The 22,289-nt window shown below is 42.0% G+C and overlaps 1 protein-coding gene across 2 annotated transcripts; it reads left to right on the forward strand.

The window, feature by feature from the left end:
- The first annotated feature begins 242 nt into the window (after positions 1-242).
- On the forward strand, positions 243-22,269 carry fam189a2 (family with sequence similarity 189 member A2). 2 transcript variants are annotated; one of them, XM_039803133.1, is made up of 11 exons: positions 243-868; positions 3,484-3,540; positions 8,376-8,486; positions 11,403-11,522; positions 13,412-13,519; positions 14,908-15,041; positions 15,151-15,286; positions 17,791-17,860; positions 18,810-19,031; positions 19,823-20,148; positions 21,668-22,269. In XM_039803133.1, exons 1-11 carry the CDS (start codon positions 590-592, stop codon positions 21,941-21,943), a joined length of 1,839 nt encoding a protein of 612 aa, XP_039659067.1. In that variant the 5' UTR covers positions 243-589; the 3' UTR covers positions 21,944-22,269. The 2 variants fall into 2 exon arrangements, with proteins under 2 accessions (XP_039659067.1, XP_039659068.1); XM_039803134.1 differs by lacking the exon at positions 3,484-3,540.
- Positions 22,270-22,289: the final 20 nt, after the last annotated feature.

Consider the following 22,289-nt stretch of genomic DNA (forward strand, 5'->3'; position numbering starts at 1 on the left):
CTGATGATAGTCTATTTAGGCCTACATAGGCTACTTTTACTTAAGTAACATTTTCAATTCAGAACTTTTACTGTAAGATTATTTTCACAGTGTGGTACTTAAGTAAATCTGAATACTTCTTCCACCACTGCATTTCTAACAAAATGGGATAAATATATAGGTGGTGGGGGGTGGGGAACCCCTTTTTCTATTCCAGCCCTTGCCCTTGACAAGTTTGCACACGGGCCTGATACAGAATGGCCCCTCCAATGGTAAACAAATGTACTGTAGCTTATTTAATACGTGTGTAATGGCCTCAAGTGTGCATTTTATTTCAAGATGGTATATTTTGCCTGTTTACATGTTACATGTCACACATGGCCTGCTCTGCCCCTCCCCCGTCCGGACTTTTCTCAACTCGCTGCCAAAATATGTGAAAGTCAACCCGAGCCCTTGTTATTTAAAACTGGACACCGTCATGGCAGGAGCAGCGAGCAGCTCCACTGAACTCAACGAGGATCCACCGCGCTATCCGTGAAAACAACGCCGCTGTGGAGGAACTCGAGCTCCGGGAGACTCCTTGTTTTTCGTCCTGCCCGTCGAGCCTCACATGTCGCTCCCGGTGGTGTTGCCGGGGTCTTGCTGTCCGGTTATCGGGGCTTCGCAGCTCGCTGAGCCGTCTTACCGAAACCGACCCCGTGGCTTGTCCGCCTCTTCGCGGACTGCTAGCAGCGGCTCTCGGCTGCTGCTACCCGGGCGGCCGCTGCTCTCGCTGGGCTTGTTGCAGCTGCTGCTCGGCGGCTCCATGGTGGCGCTGTGCTTTGGAGCTCTGTCCCTCAGCAACTCCCCCCCAATCCGAAACTCGTGTCCCTTCTGGGCAGGTTCCTCGGTAAGTTAGCCACGGGCTGGTGGAGCCGATCAACAGTGTGCATGGCATTTCATGTTTTATGACAATTGTGCCTCTATCTTCAGAGACAAGTAACAGAATAATATATTTCAGTAGGATATAGTAATGTGAATGAACCCTACACAGAGACAAAGGCATTTTTATATTTACCATTTTAAAACGGAAACGACGACAGAAATAAAACGCTGTAACGTTATATCGCAAAAACATATGAGCTGTAGCCACTGTGACTGGTTCCATTAATACTGTCACCCGGTCAGGTATATATGACATAATGCTTCCTCGAGGATCACGTTACTGTCAGAGCCACTGGAGTGGTAGTTTGATAGTAGCCTACTATTTCACTGTCAGGTGTGCTCACTTTCACTTTGACATCCAAATAAAGTGATGTAGGCTACTGTATATAATCCAGATGAACTGTCAGATGATTGTTTTTAATTAGCAGATCAATGCTTTATAGGGACTTGGTCTCACAAAAGAAAAACACTTTTAACATGACTTTGAAAGAAAATTGTTCAAATGCTGTTCATTCAGGGGACAGTTAGAGACTTTAGGACTTTAGGACAGTTTGACTCATATGCAACTAAGAAAGACCTGCGACCTGACTTGAGATTTGGACTTAAAAGTTGCTTTAACAAGAATTGTGGTTGGACTTGTTCAAATGCAATGTAATTTTAACGGGGATCATTCAGAGACCTGAAAGACTTGCATCTTGACTTGCAAGTTACTTATGAAGACTTGTGACTTTACTTGGGCTTGAGACTTCACTCTGACAGACACACATGACATCATGACTTTGCATAAACATACAGTGGTGTGTTATCTGTACTAGAGATGTACCGATTGACCGGCTGGTGACCGGAATTGGCTGATTTTCACGTGATCGGCCATGACCGGCGACCGGCCGGTCAGTCTGACATATGCTGATTTTATGCCGGTCAAATCAGCCTCAAACGTGCACACGCAGGGTTTCCCCTATATGCGTGTAGCAGTGGCTCGCCGCCGCTCCATCAGCTGTTTATGAAATGTCATAAAGTTGTAATTCTCTGCAGAGCCGTCTGCTCTACTGATCTCAGGTGAACGGTCAGCTACTCTCTCTCCCCTCTGAGGCTGAACAACTGGAACATGAAATCCGCACTCACGCGGATCCCGTGAAATATGACTGCTACAGTTTATCTGAAAATAGCATTTTCGGACGGTTGGGTTTAAGAAAACAAGAACGGGGTTGGGTTTAGGAAAAGAAGAACGGGACGGTTGAGTTTACGAAACGTGACACGCGGGACACGATCCCCGGTCTCCTGGGTGAAAGTCCTGTGTTGTTTGACCCATTCCCCCCCCCCCGACCAATGTCCCTATGCCTATTTTCGGCCTTTCATGCTACTTGCTACGGCGTAAATTGACATGCAATCAAAAGGTAATGTAAGTCAATGGAGGCCAAATGGCGTTGATAAACACGCTAAAAAGTGATTATGCGTCTTGATAACACGCCAATAATGGCATACGAGTTGGCATGTCATACATACGCCACTTCATGACTTCAGTCTGGACAGACTCTCTACTCAACACAGCTGCTGTGTGCCGTCCCTGTGAAATGAACAATATATTAATTAAATGTGCTGGATGGAATAACCCTCTAAAGGATTCAAAGCTGTGCTGGAATGATCATTTTCCGTTTCCAATGCTTACACCTCATAACACCATAATTACTTTTTACCCACTTTATTTATTTTTGACACACTGAGCAAGATAAGAATGCATGACAGATCATTAGGTCAGCATTTTCCTCATTCTTCTGGTCAAAATTAGGCTAAACACATCCTGGACAAACAGAGGTAAGATGGAAACAAAATGCTGGACTATTACACGCAACTGTCGTCCTTCACAAAAACATTTTATGATCACTATTTATAATAATAAGGCATTAAATACAAATCACATGTCCATGGTTTATGGACCCTACCGTAATGCCGTCTCTTCTTCCTCTCACACATCTCATTCTGCTGCTCTTCCAGCCTGTGGAGAAGATTAAATGCCCTTACCTTCTGCAGAGAATGCCTCTCTGCTCATATTATGTATCTCCATCAATTGAAAGCTATTAAGGGATACAGCTTATCACTATCCTCTCCAGCTCTCCAGTCTCTGCTGCAGCATTCCTGTGTTTCACACCATTTGTAACACAGGGCAGTATGTTGAGCTATAGTACGGCAGTGATTTATGCCTGGAAGCTGCCGAACACGGATGTTGGTGGACTGTATCATGGACTGTAGCTGAGAGGGGAGGAAGCTGTACATTTTTAGTAGTGGAGGCTGAATTTCTTCAGAGTTGGTGACTTCAGTTTTCACAGAGAACTCAGATCTCTGAGCCAGGAAATGGCCTGTAAAGGCTCAAGGAGGACACTAATGGGCAACTGGCCAGTTTATGGTACCAGCCCCTTTTATTAGGGCAGATGTCCCACATTCCAGGATGTGGCCTGCTCAGACACACATACACACACACAAAAACACCGGATGTTTTTGCAGGTTTGCAGTGGCGCTAAAGGCGTTTGTATGGTTCTACGTTGCACCACATGAAAATAATTTTTATCCATGTGTTTCCAGGTCATACTGTCAGGCATTGTGGGCCTCACAACATGGAGAAGGCCCATGCTGTTACTGGTAAGGGCTATGGTCTTGGTACCTTATATAAAGCAGTGATTGCAGTCATTACAATGTTGTGTTGCTGTTAAATTTAAATCTAATCACCTAGAGATGTCCAATCATGTTCATGGATAGCTAACAGTCTGGAGGTTTCCATGGACTCCATCCATTGTTTAGCACTCTTTCAGATGGAGAAGTGATCAGTAGTCATGTTTCCATTTAATTGTAAAGTTAAGTTAAAGCAAACTTTTATAATGAAATGCAAATTAGGAACAGCATCAACTGTTTTGGAGCAAATAAACTAGGCTATGCAAAGCGTAGTTCCGTCAGAGGTTGGCGGTATGAGCTATGCTTTATGCGTGGCTGTAATCCTGCAGTAGACAGAGTAGAAGAATTAGAGGTTGCTAACGTGAAAACAAAACAAATCGCCTAACAACAATGGATAGAGGTCTTTTAGAAGTTTGGTTCAATTGAGAAAGTTTTATAGTTCTTTTATGTCAGCTAGTGTTGGCCATGTTTCATGTCCAAAGATAAAGACAATTTAATGCAATGATTCTAATGCACGCAGCAAGACACTGGCAGAAAACAGCTGATCGGTCATTGAGTTAAATGTTCGCTACATTGGTTGTTTCCACATTCCACAATAACTGCCTCAAGTTTTATTGATTTTTGGCGTTTCCATTAAAGGTCCCATGACATGGTGCTCTTTGGATGCTTTTATATAGACCTTAGTGGTCCCTAATACTGTATCTGAAGTCTCTTTTATATAGGCCTTAGTGGTCCCTAATACTGTATCTGAAGTCTCTTTTATATAGGCCTTAGTGGTCCCTAATACTGTATCTGAAGTCTCTTTTATATAGACCTTAGTGGTCCCTAATACTGTATCTGAAGTCTCTTTTATATAGGCCTTAGTGGTCCCTAATACTGTATCTGAAGTCTCTTTTATATAGACCTTAGTGGTCCCCTAATACTGTATCTGAAGTCTCTTTTATATAGACCTTAGTGGTCCCCTAATACTGTATCTGAAGTCTCTTTTATATAGACATTAGTGGTCCCCTAATACTGTATCTGAAGTCTCTTTTATATAGACCTTAGTGGTCCCCTAATACTGTATCTGAAGTCTCTTTCCCGAAATTCAGCCTTGGTGCAGAATTACAGCCACTAGAGCCAGTCCCACAATGAGCTTTCCTTAGGATGTGCTATTTCTGTGTCTGTGGCTATTGAAGAGGAGAGAGGGGGGGCAAGGTGGAGGGTGGGGGTGTGACCTTGACCAACTGCCACTTTGCTCGTTTGAAAGCCATGATGTCTCTCTCATGGGTGGGCCAAATTCTCTGGGCGGGCAAAGCAGAGAAAGGGGAGGTAACCTTGCTCCTTATGACCTCATAAGGAAAAGATTCCTGATTGGTCCATCTGAGCTTTCATTTTCTCAAAGGCAGAGCAGGATACCCAGGGCTCGGTTTACACCTATCACCATTTCTAGCCACTGGGGGACCATAGGCAGGCTGGGGGGACGCATATTAATGTTAAAAAACCTCATGACGGGAAATTTTCATGCCATGGGACCTTTTAAACTTTTGTAATGCGATACTTCAAAATGTGCATCAAAATACATTTATGGAAACACAGCTACTGAACGCAGCTGCACCGGTTGGAATAAAAACCCTGCAGACTGTTGGCTCTCTGTGGAACATGATTTCACACATAAGATGTAGATTAAGAAAAGACCGATATGAAGTGTATGTAAATAGGGTTTTCTTCCAAATACCCCACAAACTGATCAGCCAGAACACTGTAACGCATACTGTGTTGAGGCAAACCTACTCAAAACGGAAAAAGCTAATCAACAAATCTGTAAAGACTGGAACACCAGGAAGATGTAAAAAGAAAAGGAAAAGACATGGAATCATAGTGAAGTCAATCCTCTTCTTTCAACAGTGGATTCTTTATGTGTGATGTCACTCATAACAAACTACGCCTACCTGCTCCACTTGTGTTCTGATAATTACCATTTCTGGTCAATTTAGTGACACTGCTGGTTACCATAGTATCAGCAAGTGCGGTTTAATACTACAGTAAAGAGTGGTTGAGCAACAAGCAGCTGGTGTATCTGTGTACAGTCCAGCCAAAACAAACCAGTTGTTTTAATGAAGAAGTCATTTAATAATTATTATAACCTCCAACTGTCAGTAGTCAGGAGTTTTCCACCTAGCAGCAGGACAGTAAAAGGAGGTGGTTATGTTGCTGAGCATAAGCAGAGCTTAGCACCACCCAAGACGATTGTGATTGGTTTAAAGAAATGCCAATAAACCAGAGCAGGTTTTTCTCGCATCCAGAAATGCTGTGTGGACTAGTCAGACCTTCCTCCTCAGCGCTGTGGAGGAAGGTCTGGCAATGCAAGACTATATGCATGGGAACTTCACTAGTCCAGTTTAATAAGAGCAGCTCTGCTGTGTATTCGGCTGTATTGGCGTTTAAAAGTCATCAGAGAGAATGTTTGAGGAGACAAAAAGTAATTCTAGACGTTAAGACTAACTGCGTCGGCCGTCACACGGTGCTGCAAAAACGCAGGTCTTTCCTTCATTTTGAATGGGGGTAGTGTGTTTAGCTTCGGCGGGGGGACACTTAAAAAAAACTCAGCGGGGCCTGTTGTGAAAAGTTGAGACCGACTCAACTTTTGGAGGAACACAACCCCACGGAAATATCAGTAGAAAACTGCACTTTAAAATGTAACTGTCATCTTTTTTTAGTGCAGCCTTTTATATTCAATTCAATGTTCAATTTGTTCAATAGAAGAAGAAGTTGGTAATGATTTCCTTTAATTTGTCAGTCCCTCCAGAAAAACGCGATTATGCGATCGCATGATTCAATGCATAATCAACCAAAGTCCGCATATTCATGCGGGGGCCGCATTTTTTCAAATATGCCGCACTTTCGCCGCATAAATAGCCGATTTCTGCGCAAAATATGCTGTGCTTGCATGATTTCATAATCCCCGCATTTTCGTTGCAAAAAAGTCACATATATCTTAGCAGAAAGTTGAAAAAATGTTGCGTTTACTTCACACAAGAGCAGCCATTTTCCCCTGTTGCCATGGGAACGTTATGAAGTGACGTAATTACGCGACGTGAAGATCATCGAAAAGCAGGTGTTGGAGGTTGATACTTTGAGTCTCTTAAGTTGGTATCCAATAAGAAAGCTATCTTAATATCTGATGTCTACTCAAATCTCTTTAAGTGCTCCTGCTGTCTATATTATTAACGATTTTTGAAAGTCTGTCTCTTTTATATCTTTTATTTCCCTCTGTTTAGACTATTACTTTTATTTTTACTTTAATATTATATTATTTGTATATATTTTTGTATCTTATTTGTTTACTTATTGCAATGACTGAATATCTGTAAACTATTTTTGGAAATTTTTGGAGTTTTAAAAAAAGCAGGGTGTTGGGGGAATCACTTTTTCTTCTCTTTTTCATCAAACCGCAATTTTTCATCGCATAAAATTGCATAAATATCCCGCATATTCCATCGCATTTTTTAAGAAAACGTGCCGCATAATCAAGGATTTTTGCCTGCAACAATCACAAAAAAACTCAGCGTTTTTCTGGAAGGACTGCTTTGTTAAAAGTTTGACAAGCAGTGTGTTGTATCTTGAAGCCTGACAGCAACAGAACTGAGAACACTTTAATATCTGTTCATTTATCGCAGTATTCAACGTTATAGCATATTGCATATTTTCCTCATATGGTGCAGCCCTAGTATTGATACTGTTTGGACAACGTTACATTATTCTCTGAAATCACAACGTCTGCCACGGTACGATTTTTTTTTTTTTATTTAATTCATGGGCCTGAGATATCATTAACACCCAGCTAATCAGTTCCATTTATGTCAACTCACAAAAAGCAACTCAAATGTGATTTGACAGTTTAATTACTGAGCTCTTCCAGACATTAAAATGAAAAACAAAGTATTTCTTTTTAATAAAAAGAATAAATGTAAAGTGGGAACTTCAAAATAAAGGCACATTTCAAAGATGATATTAGATCGTTGATCATTGAAACGATCCAGATGGATGTATCAATTATTCTTTCAGTACTAAACATATTAACAATACATTTGAAAATGGCTTTTACCTCAAAAAGAAATGATTCAGGGTTTCCTCAAAATTTTAGGCCTTAAAAAGTCTTACATTCGCTGAAGTATTGTGTTCTAGGTCTTTGATAATGTTAAACAGGTCTTAATTTTCCTACGTCCATGTAACGCTACCGCTAATGCTCTCTTTTGTTTTTCATTCCGTGGTGTTGTAGTTCTTTCTTTCGCTAGACCAAATATAATTTCGCTGTATTATGACTACTAATGAGACCTTGTAACTTTATACTGCAGCCAATCAGCTTCCGTGTTATTGGCGCGAGTCTCTTTGGGATTGTACAACAGACATAAAACAGAATTTATTCTTCAGCTGTGGGGAAGTGCAAGTTTATAAATTGAAAAAAATATATTTATTTGAATTTAGGGCTTAGTTGATGTTGTGATAAAGGTCTTAAATGCCATGCATAATGGCCCTAAAAAGGTCATAACAAGTCTTAAATTTGACTTGGTGAAACCTGCAGAAACCCTGTGATTTGAGTGTGACAGTATTCATGTCCCCTCTGTCTGTGTGGTCCATGCTACATTACAACGTACAGTTACTGTTTGGTCACCATCTCTCGCCATTTATTCACATCATGTTTACTAAACCTTTTTTGTACTGAATATGTCCACAGGGTTGGACACAAGTGTTTAAACCACAATAATCCATCTTCCCTTCCTTTTGCATCCTCCCCCCCCCTCTCCCCATCCCTCCATCTCCAGGTCAATGTGTTTGTCCTGCTGTCTGTGGTGTGTGTGCTCCTTAATCTGGCTGGATTCATCCTGTGCTGCCAGGGCGCCCAGCTGGTTTCCAGTATGACCAGCTGCCAACTGGTGAGCCTCTTACCCGTTTGTCTTGGTCTGGTTTGGGTCTCAGCATTTGTAGATCTTATCGGATTATTTCTCCTTCATGCTTTCTCTGCCTCCCTCTGTTCTTCCTGTGGAGAGTCAATAGAAGATGACATCATGCTTACTAATTTGATGTACTCCATTTTGAACCTGTTCACCGTGGATAAAACATGACAAGTAAAACAGAAGATAGCGAGTGAACACGGAAATCACTTTTTATCATTTCATCCCTTTGGATGGAAATGAATGTCCACTTTGAGTCTCATTGGCTTTCATGTTTTTTTTTGTTGTACAGTACAATGTAAGATCGTGATAGTGCCAAGGGCAAATCAAAGAAGATTGAACCGTGCTCACCGGGCAATAGTGCGTAGGGATGGAAATCAAGATCCGGTTCCAAATTGTCCGATCCATCAGAATCATATGCCTCTGAGTTTATCAATTTCTTTTGTCGATGTCGGCATGTTTTTCTGACAGATGCGCATCACAAAACAATGATAATGTCAGAATCATGTGTCTGCTCTGCTGGAAACAAGAGGGAGTCATGACCCTGTTTATGTATTTTAATTTTTTAATGATTACTTTTCCTTTTCTCTCTTTCTTCATTCTTTATTGTCTCCCCTCATTTAATTGTTCCTTTCTCCTGTCCGCTTTTCGTAGACTATATGTTTTTTTTTTTTTTTTATTTCCTATATGCTACCTTTTCATTGAATTACTTGCCAAGCCCCTGAGGGTTTTCTGGGTTTCCTTAGCACGTTTTAAAAAAAACTTAATGTTACGTATATGTAACACTGTTGTTGTTTTTTACATGCGCTAAATAAATGAATCAAATGGCAGAGAGGAAGTAATGGTCCAAAGTGTGAAACATGACAACAATGCTCCAGCAGCTAATGTCTGTAAAACAACCTAATGCCAGTCAGGGTGGAACCCCCAGTGATATGCTCAAACATGGCTTTTAAGCAACATGGCTTAAATTCCAGGGATGTCATGTTAACTACGCACTAGTGCCGCTGCTTCACAGCAGTTACAGAGGGTTGATATTAGTGCTGCACAATTAATCACAATTTTATCAAAATCGCAGTATGGACTACTGCAATATCCAAACACAGGGGGGGGCGCAATATGTGTTAGTGGCAAAATATGTGTCAAACCATTCCGAATGAAGTATTGTGGTGCTGCAGAGACGTCCCGGCCTACAAATCCTATCCTACAGACTAAAGAAAACCTCTTTGTTTTGGTACAAAAATCACACTATAATCATTTTATTTTTAATATTTTTCAATGAAAATGAGAACAATGATACAAAAATGATCATTTCCCTCCAGTATCGTGGATGGTTTTGCATTATCAGTAAAAAATAATCGCAATTAGATGTTTTCCTCATATGGTGCAGCCCTAGTAGATATCCCGTTACCTGGGTAACCTCAGCGGCACAAGGCAGGCTGTTCACACGGTGTCTTTGAATGAGAAATGCGGGCTGTACCATTCTCTCATTTCATCTACACTGTGTTCAGAAACTGTAGCGTATGCTCTCTCTCCCCTTTCATGTCTTCAGCTGTCCTATATATAATAAAGGCCTAAAACGCCCCAAAAAATAAAGAAAACAAAATGAATCATGAATCAATAAAAGAACTGATAAAAAATCGGACTGATTGAGCAGAATCGATGATGGCGTTTGGTATCAATAAAATCTTATCAATTCCCATACACACTGTGAAGCGTTAGTTAAGTATCAGTAAATATGTCATTCTTCAATAAGTCATAATTTATAAAGCATTGTTCCTATATTAATACACATTAGTATGTAATTCATAAACATCGTTATAACTGTTTAACTCTTGATTAATAGGCTCATCTATAACGTGTTCAATTGTATTGTACACTTTATGCAGCTTTAAGTAATTATTAGATAATTAATTACAAAGCATTAGGTGATTCAGGCGTGGTGCATGGTTACTGAGCGGTATTCAGTTAGGAAGGTGTAGAAATATGAAGAACTAAAACTTGGTCTACGTCAGCACTGGTACTCTCAATTGTTCGAAATATAGGATTTAGTTGGATTTTGACCCAGTGAAAGATTTTATTAGATTTCACTTCTCTGTGATCCACTGTTGGCTTTGGTGCAGAAATTGATTTCTATATGAAATTGCAGAGGTTTATTTTCATTTCATATTAACATTACAGTCGTACAGTTACAAATGTTTTGTAGAATCAGACCAGTCATCAGATATAAAGCAGGAGACATTAGGAAGCTAAGAAGGCGTGCTTTGATATATATTTCAGATAAAAAGGATTATTTCTAATCTTCACACCTTGCTTTGTGATGGATGCAGCTCTTCATTGTCGAGAAGCATTATGATTATTATTTACTGTTTGTTATGTTATGTCTGCCTCTATGTTGTGCTGCTAACACTGTGCTCTGTGTACTTTTTTTCCGATGCTGTACAAAAACCAGATTCCAGCGACTCTGGTCGTATGGCCGTTAACGTGTCAGAGGATGTAGAGCCAGGGCTAAGCTGTAATAACCTTTAACGGTCCAGCAGAATCATTCAGATGCAGCCTCTGGGGAACATGAACATCCACACCAACTTTCATCATATATTGCTGTCACAGTCGCAGACTTGGATTAGTTTGTGCTGTATGTAGCTGATTGGTTGATTCAGCTGTTTGGTCAACTCTGTACGCTGTGTTATTTTAAGCTACTCCTGATGAAGAGACCTTGGTCTTTGTGGGACATCATGAATTTAAGAAATCTTAGAAATCGTATCAAAATCTGTGTGTGTGTGTGTGTGTGTGTGTGTGTGTGTGTGTGTGTGTGTGTGTGTGTGTGTGTGTGTGTGTGTGTGTGTGTGTGTGTGTGTGTGTGTGTGTGTGTGTGTGTGTGTGTGTGTGTGTGTGTTTCAGAGTGAGGCTGGAGATGTGTGTTACTGCTGCTCCCTCTCGTCCAGCTCCAGATGTCCCGAGGAGAAGCTGCTGGAGCTCCACCCGGCCCACTCCTGCAGCACCATGAGGATCCTGCTCAAGGTACGCTCTATCTGTCCTGAATAAAGTCATTCTTATTATATTATTATCTATCCTTCACTGCTGGGCTCACCGGCAGCTGACAAGGGAATACACCCTGACTACCAATGCCCACAGTCACATGTACTGTAAGAGTCCCTCACTCATTTGTCGATCACTGCAGACTGATTTACATCCATCACATTCAGTGTTTCTGTACACACATCTACTGGTCGGAGAGTGTTTAATTGAATAATTACATTTTAGGCATTATTCTATATTTGCTCTTGTTGATGAAATCGCCAAAGTGGCGGCAGACAGACAGACGTTCCTCCAGGAACCGACGTGGTTCACGTCTATTGTCAGCACCGTCTAAGACCCAAAATGGCGCTGCCTGATGTGAGTCACCTCCCACCTGTTTGTTCCTCTCTACCTCTGCATCACAAATGGCACACAGAGACGCTCAAGCTCCGGGAAACAGAAGATAAGAAATAGATTGTAGGGCCCTTTTCATTTTTTTTATTTTATCTGGCCACGTATTTATGAACATGGTCAGATGAAGATGGACAAAATAACCGCTGTGATAACTTTACCTAATGGAACAGGTGAGTGAGGACAGCATTAATCCTTTTTTTTTAATACTGTTTTCATGCTGAATGACTTATGTCCAAGAAGCTTCCAAGCACATCTCTGGTACACACAAGATTTAAAGTGGAGCTTTTGCATTTTTTTTTGTCGACAAAATCACATGAGTGTGAGTGTTGTAGGTTGCTTTCACGCCTACCTTATTTGGTCCGTTTTAAAAGGAACCCTGGAGCGTTTGGTTGGTTTGGGCTGGTGTGAAAGCTCATCCGAACTCTGGAGCGGATCAAACAAACTCTGGTCCGCTTGAAAACGGGGGTCCTGTTCTCTTCCACGTGAGAACGGGATCCGATCCGAATAAAGGAAGTGAACCAAACCATTTACTAGCACACAATTTACTGACTTACGTATGATTTAAGGGATGATAACTTTCAGATCCATAACCTATCCTGAGCACACATCGCTGGTGGTATGTGTGACACCATCCGTCTGTGTGACATCATCATCTCTCTCTCTCTCTTTTTCACTCGCTGTCTGTCAGCTGCTCGTTGTTCGCCTTCTTCTAAAATACACCGAAGCAGAACCACATTATAAATGGGGTGTTATTATATTTGAAGTTATATTTGAGTTTCAGATATTCTGTCCAATAAACATGTGACCATTTCGACCGTGTGACGTGTGTTTACAGTGTTTGGTGCGTTTGACAAAGTGCAGGGTGAACGCAAACCCAACCAGATGAAAATACAACAATGTTGCAACTTCACCCCCTGAATCGCACCGAGCCCACCGAACTATAGGTGTGAAAGCGCCCTTAATTCAGTCGAAGGACAATGCTCCAACAATGAGTTAATCAGGAGGAATAGTGGAATCAGTAAGGAGCACGTAGTGTTCAACAGCACCAACAGCTGTGTGCTATACGCTGAGTGAAGATTGCCAAGGTTACGCTATAGACAAAACACAAAACATACACACATTACTGTATTGGTTATGGTTTACTTTCTTTAATATTTGCTGCACATTTCCTCCACATATTCAGCTTGTTTACAGAAGAACCAAATGTTGGTTAATGGTCAGCTGAGTGTGTTGTGCTGGACACAGATACAACAGCTCTCCTGCATTATTTCATACAACTCTCATCCATTTCTGCACCAGGTACCAAAACAGCAAAGAGGAGAGCAGAGCACACTTCCAACTCTCGGTCATCAACGTGTTGTCTTTGCAGCCTGTGAATATATGGAGCCCTTGCTCTGCTTTAAACACGAACAACCGATCAAATAGTCGTGTCTGCTGTATTTGAACTGATCTGATCTGTGTCTTTTTCCTCCCCCCAGAAAGTGTTGTTTGCGCTGTGTGCTCTGAACGCTCTGACCACGGCCGTGTGCCTTATGGCTGCCGCCCTGAGGTACCTGCAGATCTTCACCGCCAGAACACCGTTCACGGTACGACCACTGCACAGGCAGCTCTGCTGCTGCAAAGCCAATGTTGGCGCTTACCCACAATCCTTCTGCTCGGAGATATCCAAATTAGAAATAACATATGAGATGATGATGTTACTGTGAATACATCTTTCAGTCTCAGTTTCACACACTGAAGTATGAAGCAAGAGAAACGCTGATCTCTGCGACTCTATTGGCTCATATTAACTGTTTTCTGCCACAGAGTGAGAAATCAGATGTCTGTAATATCAGCCATAGAGACATTTATGTGATACCTTTTCAAAAATACACCTACCAACAACTCTACAACTAATGAGTAGGCATGGGCTGGTATGAGATTCTGACGGTATGATAACCTTCAGCAAAAATATCACTGTTTCACGGTATTGCAATTACAGCTTTAAAATGTATTACTTTGAAATGTCTGGGTGAAAAAACACTCAATTTCCCCATTGAACACAATGTATTTGATTTTGAAACGCACTGCACACTGGCAGGGAGAGGGATTTCTAAACTGCACTTTCTGTCCTCGACGACTCAAAAAACAACAGACATACCGCAGGAACGGTATGACGGAAAATGTTAGTGGTTTTGAAACAGACTTTGTCAAACCGCGGTATACCTTGAAACTGGTAAGCGGCCCATGCCTGCTAATGAGCATGGTTTATTGCCTGCTGTTTGCTGTTTACTGATAGCCCCTGGTGATGCGGTTGCTGGTCTTCCTGGGGTTCCCAGTATCTCGTTGGTTTAGTCTGCACACAAAGTGACATGTTGTGGTTTTCAGTTGGCAGTTGGGACTGGAGTGCACACATATTAAAATGGTATTGGTCTTCTCATCTCACTCTCCAAAAGAAAGCAAATAAGCATATTTGCTGAAATGTTAAACTATTCCTTTAACAACCCATCTTAACATGCACATGGCAGGCTACACTCACCAGCTTCTTCATGCTCAGCTTTAGAGTCTTATCTCACGTCCATTTAGTCCTGATCATTTACATCATCAGCAGGGGGTTCAGCACTTTTTGTCCACGTTCCCTAAAAGCTGTAGATAGCCCTGAACCTTATGATACCATGTAGACAGTTTGTGCGTAGTCTTTTAATAGTTTGTCTTTAGTTCTAAAGAAATGCGTCTGATTTTCTAACATTTAAAACATTCCTTTGCCTGACACTTCACGCTGTAAAAAAGCTAATAAAAAAACATCGCCGCTCTAGCGTGTCGTCACGGTGACTCTCTATAAATAGTTTTTTTTTTTTTTAGCAATAACTTAATGGATGACATTTGCAGATACATATAAAACAAAAGAAACCTACAAAAATGAAAAAAAGTAGTGCGTCTGATATGATAGCGTTGAACATGCTGTGTGATGTCACATGTCCCTGCTCTGTGATAGGACGAGCACAGGGCCACAGTTGAAGAAAGGGAGGAGCCGGCTCAGGTCCCAGACCCAGATGAGTTTGTGGCCCCGGCCCCGCCCCCCTCCTACTTCTCTACTTTCTACTCATACACCCCCCGCCTGGCTCGCCGGTAACACTGTTCTCCATCCTCTGTGTTCTCTCCTTTAGTGTTGCTGTGTCACATTAGCTCCATAGAACACGACTTGGCACTCATTATGTGTTTGACTTGTGTGTTTCAGGATCCTTGGGGACAGTGTGATCCCTCTCCCTCATATCTACGGGGCCCGGATCAAAGGGGTGGAGGTCTTCTGTCCTTTAGACCCCCCACCTCCATATGAGGTTGTGGCTGGAAGCTCCACCAATGCAGGCACACAGGTACACTTTAAATCTGCATCCTTTACCCCGGAGCCCAACCCAGACGGGATTTTTTTTTTCAGTTTTTTTAAAGTTTATAAAAATGGATAACAATATATGGGCAGATAGTAATCGTTAAAGGATCATTCTGGTTTTTTTTTCAACTTGTACCCTATTCTCCTATGTTTTTGTGTCTGAGTGACTGATGGGAACAACAATCTCTGACATTGGTCCAGTACTAAACGAGAACGCTGTAATCGGCAGCCACAGACCGGGCTGCAATGTAACTCAGATTAATATTCAAAGTGCCTGACAACATTATAGAAATGATCCCTACAGAGATAGACCTTTTTAAAACCTCTTTGAGACCTTTCTGTTTAACAGCTCTGAGGTCCCTAGCACTAAACCCACCAGACTCCATTTAAAAGAACAATCCTTTTGTAGATCTGTAAACTATGTGTTTATTTCAACCAAAACTAGAGTTGTGATGGTTGTAAAAGTGGAAAGGCGACCCAAAAACGGCTTTTGATCGTTTTATTTTGTATCCGTCAACTTTGAATGAAGTGTGTTTTTTTTGTTGTTGTTTTTTTTTACATAGAGTCTGGAGGGCTTAGCAAATGAAATTTTGCGAATGATTTTATGTTTAAATGTCTTTAACAGAAAGGTCGACCTCCTTACAAATGCTTTCTGTAATGTTGTCAGACACTTAATATAATCTGAGTCTGTCAGCGGCAAAACGAGCACTTTTGTGAAGGTGAATACAAGCTGGACAATTAACTTACATTGTAGCTTGTTTCTCGGCTGCTGTCTGCAGCGATCTCTCTTAATACTGGACCAATGTCAAAGATTGTTGGTCCAGGTTGAAACAAACGGAAGTTCCCCTTTAACGTAAAGATACACAACATAAAAAAAAAATCTTGATACGGATCCCTTAGATTATATACAGTATTTGTTTAAGAATTGCAACCCAGATACATACTGAACAGGACATTTTAGAGTTGAAAAATCAAGTTAAAATTGAAATGAAGAAACCGTTATTAGATGTCTGTTTCCGAGATACATGGCTGCTGATCTATCTGCAACGAGGTGATTGTCAGTTAGCTCTTCTTCACACATTGTAGGCCAGAGTTGTTTTAGATTACAGCATGCTGAAAGGACAATACCAGTGTTCTTTTTGGTCCTTTAATGTTGTGAACTTAATCATCAGTTTTCAGCACAAATCAACTTTGTTTTTGGTCATTAATCCATCACAGTCAACATGCAATCACCTTCACTTTCTGTCAAAGCTGCATCTCTCTCTGGAGTAATGGACTGTGGTGGATTACTTACCTCAGGGAAAACTTTGTGTGTTTTCTGTTGTCATTTTGGGATATTTATTTTAAGTATTATGTCAACATGTATCGTATAGGTTTAACTGCCCCATGACTAAAACATGCGAGCACATTTGTAAACTGGCAACTTGTCTTTTTATTGAATTCTTGATAAGGCTGAGTAAAAAATGTGATACTTTTAAGCACAGACCGAATTGCCTCTAAAGTATCGAGTATCGAAAAATGCCTCGTCATTCAATACCCAATATCAATCCCTAAGGCCGGCTACACACTGGCTGCGTGGCGTGAGCGTGGTGTTTCTGTTGCGTGGCGGCTGCGTGGCGTTTTCTACGTCTTTCCACACCAGAAAGGTGTCTGACGCGGTGCTGCTGCTAGCCTTGTCTGGACACATGGATGTTTCCCATAAACATAAATATATACTGATCTGATTACAGCAAAGACAACGTCGGCAGTATTGACGGCAAAATAGGCTCCAGAATATTTCCTTCTAATAATATTGTTAGATAATCAATAATTATTTATTATGTTTTTAAATGACGTTTATATCTGCATTTATATCAAACCTAAAGACTTTCGAACATCAACATGTCATTTATTGATATGTATTTGTGTCAAAATGACATATAAAGATCTTTTCCTATTCTATTTTGCCTGGAAACACTTCCCACACGCTGAAAAATCGGCGTCTGTCCTATTTCTAGCATGCACGCGTTTTCTGAGCCGTGCGTGTGAGTGTGCACGCTCTAACCTGTTACCATGGGAGCCCAAATAAAAACAGACACGCCACGCAGCTGACACGCTCACACCACGCAGCCAGTGTGTAGCCGGCCTAAGGAGTAAATCTCATCAGAGTCAGTGAGCCAATCAGCATGCAGCATGCTTCTACCAAGATCTAATACTGTCTGTGATTGGCTGTATAACGTTACACGTCGTAGAAACACGCAGGAGAAACTCTCCGTTACACAGAGACGGCTCACGTAGTCGGAGCTGGAACATAAATACCAAGATTTGTGCTGTAATGTGTAATGTAATTTATTTTTGTTTTATAAAATTGGTATCGAGAAAAGTATTGTTTACGAACCGGTAACAAAGTCACGGTATTGGCATCGGTACCGGTACCGGTGTTGAATATTTTTGAAGGATACCCAGCCCTAATTCTGGCTGTAAAGAGATGCTAATGGCTGTTTCTTTCAGGAGCCAGAGATCGCTCTGACAGAGTTGACTATCAACCCGACTACCTCGGCACCAGGAGCCTCTGTTGGAGGTAGGACACAGTTCCACACAGCAGGCAGGGGGGTATCTGGGAACTTGTGTACTACCCTCCCATTGGATGATCAGGTGGAACACTTAACCTGAGTTGGTTTCGCACTCGGCCATGGCTAGAATACTCCAGAGAAAACACCAGAGCAGGGGGAATGAGAGGGGGGAAACGTAGCAGAAGATATTCCTTTTTAAACAAAACGTAGTGATGTAAATGTAGCCTGAATCTCTTAGCAGAGCTGTAACTGTCAAACCATTTGCTATAAATCATTGATGTGACTCTGACTGATTTAATATAGTAATTTTAGTAGTTTTATAAAGAAAGGGTTTAGGTGTTATATGTAAGGCATCACATTCGGACATTTCCAATCGTGACAATGCACCTGCGATTAAAAAAAACTAAAGTAGTGTACGTAAATTGGTAAAGGTAGTCTTAGACCCGGCTTTCAAAAGTAGAAGTTTGACTTGCAAGAAGATTCATGAAAACACGTGAGTACAACTTGGCCTTTCGACATTTGGTTGTGTGTTTTAGGAAGTTTGCTACCAGCCTGTATTTTACATGATAGGAACAATCCGTTCTACACACACCAGTGTGCAGCTTCAGCAGGCTTCAGTCATTTAGTCTGCTCCTCTGACCATTCTGCTGGATGGACTCACTTTGCCATTCGTCCTGTACTCCTCATGTTCAGGATCCTGACACCTTCAGCTGCCTGTAGCACTCATGTGATCCCTGTCAGATTTGTAAAGCGGTTTCCCTTATGTGTGTGTATTAGCCACACTTGTACTGCATTTTTATAGAAGTATATTTTTACAGCATTTGTGGTGAGGACATCTCTGGGACTGTGTGCTGCATTGTTTTGTTGGAGAATCTCCTGTGTCATTTGATTTCACGTGTGTGTCAGACACTGCCTTTTGTTCTAATAGCACGTGTGTCTGTCTGTCTTTGGTCTAAGACAGGAGTCCCCAAATGGTATCAGCATCACCGGGCCACTTTCCGCAAGCCAAGCCCCAGCTCCAGTCTCCTCTTCCTCCTCCTTCTCCTCCTCCTTCTCCTCCTCCTCCTCCACAGCCCCCTTCTCCAGCACCTCCCCCCTCTCCAGCTCCGTCCCCCTGGAGGAGAGCAAGGATCCACCGCTCCACCAGCGACCCGGTGTTGATGGACCTCGCTGACAGAGGTTTTTTTTTTTTTTGCTCGTGTGGAACTATTCAGTCTTTGGAAGTTGATTCACCAGTGGGAGATGATTTGTGACAGGGCTGTGGGGTGGGGGGGACCTCAGACCAAAAAGGTTGGGAACTACTGGGTTAGATGATGAGATACAGCAGCGTTTCCTCTATAAATGAGAAGAAGGAAAAAAAAACATTCTTAAAAGAGAAAGAAAATTGGATGCACAGGATGAATTAGCTGCTTTATGGATGGTCCTGTTTTAACCACACCTCTTAATAACTGTTTCCATCCACTTTTCAATCAAATGATCTGAAGTTCCCTAAAAACATTCATGTGAATAAAGCCGGTGAAAGTGTGTAACCATCCAACGGCTTTAAAGCGAATAAAAACCTGCGCCTGGTGGACCTACATGATATAAATGATTAATATTGCACAAGTGGTAATAGTGCTTATGTGCCAGCTGATAGCGACATATCAAGCTATAATCAGACAACAACGACCCTATCAAAACATCGCTATGATGATGCAGATGCACGTTATGGCATTTCTCAGATTTTTGCTATCTAAAGTAGCCGTTGTATTTTGCTTGTAAATTAAATGGTAAGTCTGTCGTCTCCTCGTTTGTCCACTTATATCAGTCTTTGTTGACACCCGCCGTGTCTGTTCTTCTTCTTTGTTTTACGGCGGGTTGCAACCATAAAATGACCTAAAATGTAATCACAGTTCATTATTTATTCGGCAAATAACGTTCCCATCAGCGTGTTTACATTTTGAAATGTTTCCCTGTGATGTCTGCTGCAGCGCTGAGCAGCAGCGACGCTCCCCAGACCACAGACTCCTCCACCCAGACGTCCCAGCCCGCGCTGGCTGCCTGCGCCCAGGGCCAGGTCACACTGCGACGGGGCAACGGCGACAGGAGGACCCCCCGCCGGCCACGGCCCTCCTCCATGGTGGACTACCAGAGCTACCGACACACACAGCAGCTGGTCAGGAAGATCCTGGAGCAGCCGGCGGCGCAGGGCCTGGCCCCCGAGGTCCAGGAGCTGGTGGACAGCATCCGGAGTGTCCTGCAGTCAGACCAGGAGCACATGGAGGAGGCTGTACGCTGCGCCAGTTACATAGAACAGGTAGGAGTTCACACAGAAGGCACACACACAGACATCTGATACAGACATCAGTGTTGGGGAGGTTTCACATTTGAATATAGTAATAGTCGGTATAGTCTATATCGAGGGCGTTTCATTTCCGGGATTGTTCAGGTGCCGCAGGAAATTCCACCGGATTGTTTAAACTGTATGATTGGGGTCACCAGAGGCCTCACGATACGATATCATCACGATACTTATGTCACCATACGATATTGTTGCGATTTTAAACATATTTCAATATTCTGTGATATATTGAAATTTATTACCCTTTTCCAACTTCAGATTTTTCCCAATTTTAAATGATGTCCCAAAAAGGAAACTTCTGTCAACATCTGCTTTATCTAAAAAGAGTCATTTCTCTCACTTCAATTTTATTGCTGCAAAATGGGGATTGTCTAGCAGATAAACTGACCCACATACACATGTGTAATAATAGATCCATACTTGGCATCTGTGTATCGATACAGTATTGCCACAGAAAATATCGCGATACTATGCTGTATCCATTCCCCCCCACCCCACCCCTACTGATGCTCAGTCTGGAGGCTTTTGTTTGTGCTGCTGTTGAATGATGTTGATTTATACATTGTTATGTTTTTGTCATTTAGCTTACCGTCATTGATATAAATGGGGTAGACAAAAAAACAGAAACTCCTCAGTATAACATTTTGAAGGGTGTAGCGGACACGGGGTACGTGGGGGGACATGTCCCCCACACTTTCCATGTCGTTGCCCTCTTTCCCCCACACTTACAGTACATGTCTGAGTTGATTTGAACGCATCATAAGTAGGTGTTACTCAGGTTGCGTCAGTTGATTGATAGACTCATATAGATATAGGAAATAATAATAAAAATGGACTGTATAATAAAATACATACAAAAAATATAGGGAGGAAAACTCATTAAAATATGCAATGATTAAGATATGTATATGATGGAGTAGAATAAATAAAAACAGTCCATTTACAGTAGTGGCATTAGAATGTAACAGAGGTCACTAAATTTGATGGCCAAAACGGATCGCCCCCCCTCTCCACACACACACAACCCCACACACGTTTTTACAGCACCCCCGTCCAATGTCCATCTGAGTAATGGATTCAAATGTAAAAAAAAATCTTATTTTTTTGCATATTGATGACCTCAGTACCACACATTTGGTTCATTGGCATGCTCCGCCTCCGTGTGGCCAGTTGAGATGTTAGCAGGTCTCCCATTGGACGAGATGTGGCAGTAAAACCGTGTGGAACGGTTTATGGAAATGTCTTGTGTTTCCATCAATCATAAATGAAGGTAAGCTACTTGGAATCCGCGATTTGGACAATCAAACAAACGGGAGAGGATCTTTCAACAAAACTCATCCTGCTGAACAATCTGTCCCCCTCACTTCGGAAATTACGACTACGCCCCTTTGTATATATACAAATTAGTAAATCATATGTTTGTTCTGTCTATATTTTGAGCTGCCATGCACATTAGTTTCCTGTGTGCTTTCAGGTGTTCACTGACTCCCAGATGGGTCCCGGTCAGCCTAAACCTCCCCAGCAGCCAGCAGACAGTTCCTCCCAGACTTTCCCACGCCCCCCCCGTAGAAGGCCCGGCCTGCTGCACCTGCAGAGCTGCGGGGACCTCAGCTCCTTCACCTGTCCTACACTCGAGTCTCTGGAACCTCAAGGCAACAGTAGAAAAGTGGTGTTGAGGGCGGGGTCCCGCCCAGATCATCCCGAACGCCCCCACAGTCTGATCGGAGTCTTTAGAGAGACGGTGATTTGAAAACCAACTGTATAGAAATATGTTGTATGGCAACACAGATGGATTCTGCTTTATCTGTTGCTAAACCTCGAAAACCACTGTGTGTGTGTGTGTGTGTGTGTGTGTGTGTGTGTGTGTGTGTGTGTGTGTGTGTGTGTTTATGCATGTGTAGTTGTGTTTTTTTTTTTTTTTTTTTACATTTTTTGCTCAGCTAATACAGTTTTTTATGACAATTTATCTGTGAAATACAAAAACTATGGGTGCCTTGTATTGAAACATGGTACCCAGCATTTAAAGTGCTGTATGCTTTGAGATGTGTGTGTGTGTGTGTGTGTGTGTGTGTGTGGGCGTGTTTAGAACATGATGT

This window comes from Perca fluviatilis, chromosome 6, assembly GCF_010015445.1.
Source record: "Perca fluviatilis chromosome 6, GENO_Pfluv_1.0, whole genome shotgun sequence".
NCBI classification, from domain to species: domain Eukaryota; kingdom Metazoa; phylum Chordata; class Actinopteri; order Perciformes; family Percidae; genus Perca; species Perca fluviatilis.